The 7,326-nt window shown below is 31.7% G+C and overlaps 1 protein-coding gene across 1 annotated transcript; it reads left to right on the plus strand.

Annotated features, from left to right (window-relative positions):
- The first annotated feature begins 2,070 nt into the window (after nucleotides 1-2,070).
- LOC114178024 lies at nucleotides 2,071-5,312 on the plus strand. The gene is made up of 3 exons (XM_028063701.1): nucleotides 2,071-2,212; nucleotides 2,336-2,373; nucleotides 5,043-5,312. Exons 1-3 carry the CDS (start codon nucleotides 2,140-2,142, stop codon nucleotides 5,145-5,147), a joined length of 216 nt encoding a protein of 71 aa, XP_027919502.1. The 5' UTR covers nucleotides 2,071-2,139; the 3' UTR covers nucleotides 5,148-5,312.
- The last annotated feature ends 2,014 nt before the right edge of the window (nucleotides 5,313-7,326 follow it).

The raw sequence follows: 7,326 nt of genomic DNA on the forward strand, positions 1-7,326 counted from the left end.
TACACAAACAAAACAAACCAAAATATGAGTTAGAAGCCAAAAAAAATTAATGTTAACGAAGTTGGAATCACTGAGAGTAAGAAAAAAAATTAGGGTTTGAGGAGAGCATTTCAGGTGGCATCAGAGAGGTGGCTAGGGTTTGAGGAGGCAGAAAGGGGGAGAGTGCGATTCGAGTGCGATGGAGAGCGTTTGAGGTGGCGTTAGAGAGATGGAGGCACAGAAGCACAAAAACAATCTACACAAACAAAACAAACCAAAAAATGAGTTAGAAGCCAAAAAAAATTAATGTTAACGAAGTTGGAATCACTGAGAGTAAGAAAAAAAATTAGGGTTTGAGGAGAGCGTTTCAGGTGGCGTTAGAGAGGTGGCTACAGTTTGAGGAGGCAGAAAGAGGGAGAGTGCAATTCGAATGGAGAGGGTTTCATACGGCACAAAAGTGGAGAGGGTTTGAGTCGAGAGAATCGTGGAGATGGTTTGACACGGTAGAAATGTCGAATGCATTTGAGAAGGAAGAGAGGTGGACAACGTTTGTGGAGGAAGAACAAGAGAGAGCGTCTAAGGCGGCGACAGAGAGGTGGCTAGGGTTTGAGGAGGCAGAGAAGTGGAGAGTGCGTAAAACATGGTAGGGTTGGAGAGAGGGAAAGTGAAGAGAGGTGGAGAGCGTTAGAGGTGGTAGAGAGGTGGATCGCGTTTGTGGAGGAAGAGCGAAACAGAGCGACTAAGGCGGAGGCAGAGAGGTGGCTAGGGTTTGAGGACGCAGAGAAGTGGAGAGTGCGTAAGAGGGCCTGAGAGGGAAAGTGAAGAGAGAGGGAAAGTGAAAAGAGAGGAAAAATGTGAGTGTGGTGGAAAGTGAGAAAGAGGGCCTGAGAATTCATAAGAAGATGACACATGTCCAAATTACCTTAAGAGGTAAAAAAGTTTTGAATTCTGAAATTGTAGAAATTCTAAGAAAATGACACGTGTAATTTTTTGCTTTTTGTGATTCTTTGAATTGTATTATAAATAGATTTAATGCAATCAAGTCCTTTTTGTTAGTGGTGTAGTAAGAGCATTAAAGGGGTGCCACGTGTCAATTCTTGGAATTTTTTATTTTTATTTTTTAAAATTTTTAATTATATTTTAAAAATTAAAAATTTGCCATGTGTCAAGCTGACATCGTGCCATGTGGTAGTGAGTGTGATGTGGTAGTGATAGTGTCATGTGTCACTATTATACTAGGTGTCATTCTCTCATTCTCAATTTGGTCTCTCTATTTTTATTTTGTCTCAATTTAGTCTCAATTTTTATAAAAGTTGTACGATTTTATCCCTTTCCAAATTGAAATAAAAAATAATTTTTATATAAATGTTATACGAATATTTTTATTAAATTTGATATTTTTATTCAAATTGATATTTTTATTATATATTTTTGGGTTAAATATGTTTTTGGTCCTTCAACTCTTAGTAAACATTGAAATTAATCCCTCTTAGAAATATTGAACAAATTTAGTTCTCCATCTTTAGAAATAGGTGAATTTAATTCTTTAAACCATATTTTTTTAAGTTTATCCGCAGATACCCATAGTACAGATTTTTTTTTACATCTCTAATTATTAGTGCACTATTACTTGATTGCTTCAAAGAATTGAGATAAAAAAAAATAGAGAAACCAAATCAATATTTTTCTATGTCGAACCTATTAAAAATCAAAATAATATAAACACGTACCACTTTTACTTTATTAAAATAAAATAATATGGTAGAAAATACGAATACAATAATGAATACAATAATGATGATTTGGACTTGTATATTTTTAATCAGTATATAAAAATGATTGATTTGTGTAATCGCTTTTTCTTTATACATTTTTAATTTCTGATAACATTTTTATGACGGTTTATTTAAATTTAATGATTGCCTTTTTAAATAATGATTTATTTAAATTTAACTAATCAGTTTTTCAACATTTAATTTAAAAAAAAAAAAAGAGGGACACACGCCGGATTGTTTCCCCTAGTTAAAAATAAGTAAAAATAGTTTTTTCTCAGGTTCTTTTATCTCAGATCAAAAGGAGTATTAAAGTTAATAAAACCAAATTCTGATTAAAGAGAAAAATCCAATTTGAAGAACAAGTTAAGCGAAAAATAAACAAGGAATGGCTAGAGACAGCGTCCTCACTCGCGTGGCGACCGGAGCCGCCGTGGGCGGTGCTATTGGCGGCGCAGTCGGTGAGATTATACCTCTCATCCTCTGTTTGGTTATCTCCTTTTCACTAAGCCGAACACCGCACATCTTTCACTCTCTTCTTCGGTTAATCTTGTCGATTTTGAAATTTGGTGCGTTGCATGCAGGTGCCGTTTATGGGACTTACGATGCAATTAGGTATAAGGTATGTGATTCGATGCCTCTATTTATCTAATGACTGAATTGGAAAAGCCAATTTGCCTCTTTTATAATTTGCCTCTCAAAAGGCAATGTTGATGACGGGTAAGGTTTTAATTAATGAAGAATTGAGGGAAAAAAAGTTAGTTTGTCTTTCATGAAAGAAATCATATTGGAGCCGAAAGCTATTTCACTGGGACATCAAGTGTGTTTCTGATTTTTTTTTTTTTTTAACTTATCTTAAACCCTAACTAAGTGTAAAATTAATGTTATATGAAGCTGCTGATTTAGGGACTTTGCAACTTATTTAACTAAGTGTCATATTAAGAGAACAGTTCTGATGAGGAATTTAACTGTTTAAGATCAAAGAATAAACAGGAGAAAGGGGGAGAAAGAAAACTTAAGCTTTGATTTTTTTCTTCTAGTAGAAGAACTGAATCAGAATGTGGGCAAAATGGAAGACATATTTACTGAATTCCTTTCTCTTCACTTGTGTCTCCATCACCTTTTTCTAATAATGACCGTGGTCCCTAAAACACTTCCCCATCCCAAAGCTTCACTCTGTAATCAAGATGAAATTTAGCATTTGAGAATATCATTTCTTAGTCTACTGGAGTTAGTTTACCACCAGTTCATTACCTGTAGTTCAGTTAGCTGATGGTAAATAATGTCTCGAATCCCCAATAACAGTTTTAACTGGCGTTAGATTGTAGTTAGGCTTCCTGTATTATAAATATATACTGTAAGCACAAACTCAGTACCAATTTTACTATTTTCCTCGTTTATCAATCAACAGAAAGTTGTCTAAAATTCTCTGTTTTCCCTAAACTCAGCATGGTCCAGATCGTAGGAAATCACGATGGCTTCTCCCATTCCACCACCTTCCATGTCTGTAGCCTCTTCTTTCCCACTCACTTTTTCTCGTGCATTTTCTTAAAAACTCAATGGAGATAATTTTCTTCTTTGCCTTAAACAAATTGTCAGTTATTATTAAAAGCCACAGGCTTGTCTTGTTCATCCTAAAACTCCACCGCACCTTCTCACTGGACATGATTGCTACACGAGAGCTCTTAATTCTGAATACCTAGCTTTTGAACAAGATCAGTTATTCTTGTCGTGGTTTCAATCTACCTGTTGCAAGCACAAACTCAGTACCAATTGTTTATTTTTCATATTTCTAATGTACATGAAGTCCTCTAAAACTCCCTCTATGTTTTCTTTGAACTCAAAGTAAGAGCCATATCTTGTACTCCTTATAGATCTTCCTTCAGTAATTTCTTGACATAAATGATTCAAGCTATATTTTATCATCCTTTACAGTAAAGCCCTTTCTTGTTGAGTTCATTTTGTATTTCTGCATCAACGTATTTCTTCAACTCCTCATTGGCTTTCCAAAGTACTTTGGCTCTGGCTATTGTAGATTCTATCCCCGAACCTTCTGTTTGGGTTGATTTCTCCCAGTTTCCTATAGCGCAATCTATATATTGATGTTTTGGATGACTGATAACTTCTAAATGCGACCCTTTCTAAATGCAATCTATATATCCAGTTCTTATTATCTTTTCACATAGCATAATTCATCATCTTTGGTAAAGAATCTGCCCAGCACCTTTAAATGTAGCCCTGACCTCTTCCTTCAATCCATTAAGAAAAACACTCCCATGAGATATTCAGGATCAGTACTTTGCGTGGGTCTTGTGTAGTGCTCACATTGCTCATGGTATCCTTCGCAAGTGTTGTGAGGCCCATTGTCATAGGGAAAATGTGGAGATGATAAGGTGATATTACCTTTCCTAAAAGATAAAATTCATCTTGTATTGGGATTTCCTTATAAAAAAAAAAACAAATTGCTTACATTGTAAAATTATGCCTATTAGTATTATTTGTATAGTGTGTTTGGACAGGGAATTTGAAAAGGGCAATTAATCTTTATAGAGAATTTGAAATGTTTTATAACAAGTCATTGTTTCTCATATTGATTTACAATGTCGAAGAAAAGACACGGATAGTATATTCTATGATGTACAGATACAATACGTATCAGATACATATGCATATTTTGAAATTAATAGGATATGATACGTAATACATGCATATTGAAAATGTACAAATTGAAAATGTACAAAAAATTCTTAGAAACATGATAAATATATGATTACTATTGTGTATATCCAAATTAAAATCAAATGTATTAAAAAATTTCAACATAAAAATTTATAAATTATTATCATCATAAAAATATTATTAGTTTATGTATTAGATACTTTATTGACAAGTATCGGTAAAATATCTCAAAATATCGGATACGGGAATCATGATACAAATTGAAATATCGGTGCATATTTTCAAGTTCAAGTTGTGGGTGTAGTTGAGTGTATGCAATTATGATATTAGAAAATATCTTACCATTTAACTATTTTAGGGGCTCCTCAGTCCTTTTTTGCATTTGTATCTAATATTCAATATTCAGTCTTGGACTACCTGTCAGTCATATGTATGCTCCAGCCGCGAGGCATTTAAATTAAAGCATTTATCTATTTATCGTCTGTTGGCATATATATCTACACATATATTCAACTGTTTGTCTGGTTATCTTGGGAGTGCAATTGTTTGTATTTCTGAGTTGATGTAGCTTCCGTGGTTTAGCTTCTTATATTTGATGTTGAAACCTTGCAGGTTCCTGGATTCCTCAAGATAAGGCATATTGGACAGACAACTCTAGGGAGTGCAGCTGTATTTAGCCTGTTCCTTGCAGCAGGAACCTTGATACGATCTCACTAGTTTGTGCAGTCATGGTGACGTGATTTCTTACAATTTTAGCCAACAGAAAAAAAAAAAAGTCATGTAACCTCACAGTCTGTAATCTTTTGAGTGTTGGAATTAAATAAAGATTTTTTTAAATAAACTGACTTCATATAATTAATTGACTTCATATTTTATTATCCATGCTAATGTCAAGAAACTTTCTCTATGTAGTGTTAATATTGATATCTAGAATCTACCAATTCCTAATTATGAAATTTTGCATTTAAAATTATTGTTTAATTACTTATATGTATAAACCTCACCTTTTTAGTCTTCATACTTAAAAATGTGCATATAGAGCTTAAAGTTCTGTTCTAGGGTTTTAATGTGTTCAATGCTAATATAGGATTTGCGAAATGTGGGTCAGAGGCATTATAATCCCTTAGGGCCTGTTCTCATGCGAAAAAAAAATACTGTAGTAGCATAATGGATAGCATAATGGAAAGCGATGAAGGAGAGAAACAATTGTTCTTTTTTGGGTAAAGGTAGCAATGAAAAGACGAATAATTGTGATATTACTGTATAAATCGATCTCTCTCTTTTTGAAGAGATTTAAGGGATAAATATGATAAATTACTACAGTATTCTTATTTTCATGTTATTATATGTAAAAAAAAAAAAATCACGTCGCTGCTGCACTCATAGGCATGGGCTCGAGGTCTGGGAATAAGATTCGTGATGCATACATTTATATCTGATTCTAACTTTCCACTTACCACATTTGTATTCGGTTACAAATGGTTAAGTATCCGGATACATGTTACTTGTATCCGATTCTACTTTACATTTGTATCCCATGTTTATCTTTTTTTAAATTAAATATTAAATTTTCTAAATTAAATATATTTTAATATTATTTTTTCAATTCATAAATATTTATAATATTTTTAGTTATGAAAATAACATATGAAAAACTAATTACAATTTATCTAAATTTCATTTAATTATACTTTTTTTAACACCAAGAACAATCAGGTCATTCTACATTTTTATCTATTAAATTTAATTTTTTTTAATTACATCAGTTAAATCTTTTACAAACTTTCACGAAAATTACTCTTAAATCTACCCCACTATCACTCCCAAATCCATAAAAAAGAATAACATAAATATCATCTTCTAATTAACCCAAATCAATATTTCTCTCCCTCAAGTCATCAACCGCGTAAGAATACACCTTTATTGTTAACTATACAAATTTCCCTAGAGTATCTAATCATGTCTTGTTCATATAGTATCGTACCTTTAATACTTTTTCTCACACTGAAGCATGTATATCACATGAATCAAGTGTGTTACGGATAGAGAAAACTTTATTATATCTCCGGTTATTTTGATTAATTTTGATTAAGTGTTTACAAAATAAAGTATAATATATGAAGACAATCTGTATTTTAGCATTAGATCATGACATATAAAAGTACTTTTGGCATCACTATGTTTGATGAGTTTAAACAGATGATAAAGATACATGATCTTAAAGAATAATTCAAATATTATAAATATTTATTTTACGTTCTAGAGAATGTTCGTTATAATCGTCTTAAAAAATATTTCTTAAAAACTTCTTTACCCTAAAGATATCTTGAAGAAAGTATAAATGATGTTCTATTTTGTTTAAAGTATAATTCAAATATTATAAATATTTATTTTACGTCTATGATGTACAGATATGATACGTGTATCAAATACGACACGTATCTGATACGTCGATACGTTTATTTTCAAAATAATAGGATACAATACCTGATAGATACCTGATATATGAAAATTAAAAAATATACAATAATTCTTAAAAACATAATAAATATATGTTTTTGTGTGAATCAAAATTAAAATTATATGTACTAAAGTTGTCAACATAACAAATATAAATTATTCTCATCATAAAAGTACTATTTAAAGAAAACTCTTAAATAATGATTAATTTTAGTAACTAAAAATATGTTAGAGACCAATTTATATTTTGATAGTCAAAATCTGGCAGCTAATTTTAATGACCAATTTAGAAACCAATTCATAATTGAAACTATTTTAATTATCAATTTAGAAACCAATTATAATTCATTGATAAGTATCGATAAAGTATTCGAAAGTATCGGACACGATAAGTGTTGGATACGGATACGTAATCTAGATTGAAGTATCGGTGCAT

This window comes from Vigna unguiculata, chromosome 1 (genome assembly GCF_004118075.2).
Source record: "Vigna unguiculata cultivar IT97K-499-35 chromosome 1, ASM411807v1, whole genome shotgun sequence".
In the NCBI taxonomy this organism is placed as follows: domain Eukaryota; kingdom Viridiplantae; phylum Streptophyta; class Magnoliopsida; order Fabales; family Fabaceae; genus Vigna; species Vigna unguiculata.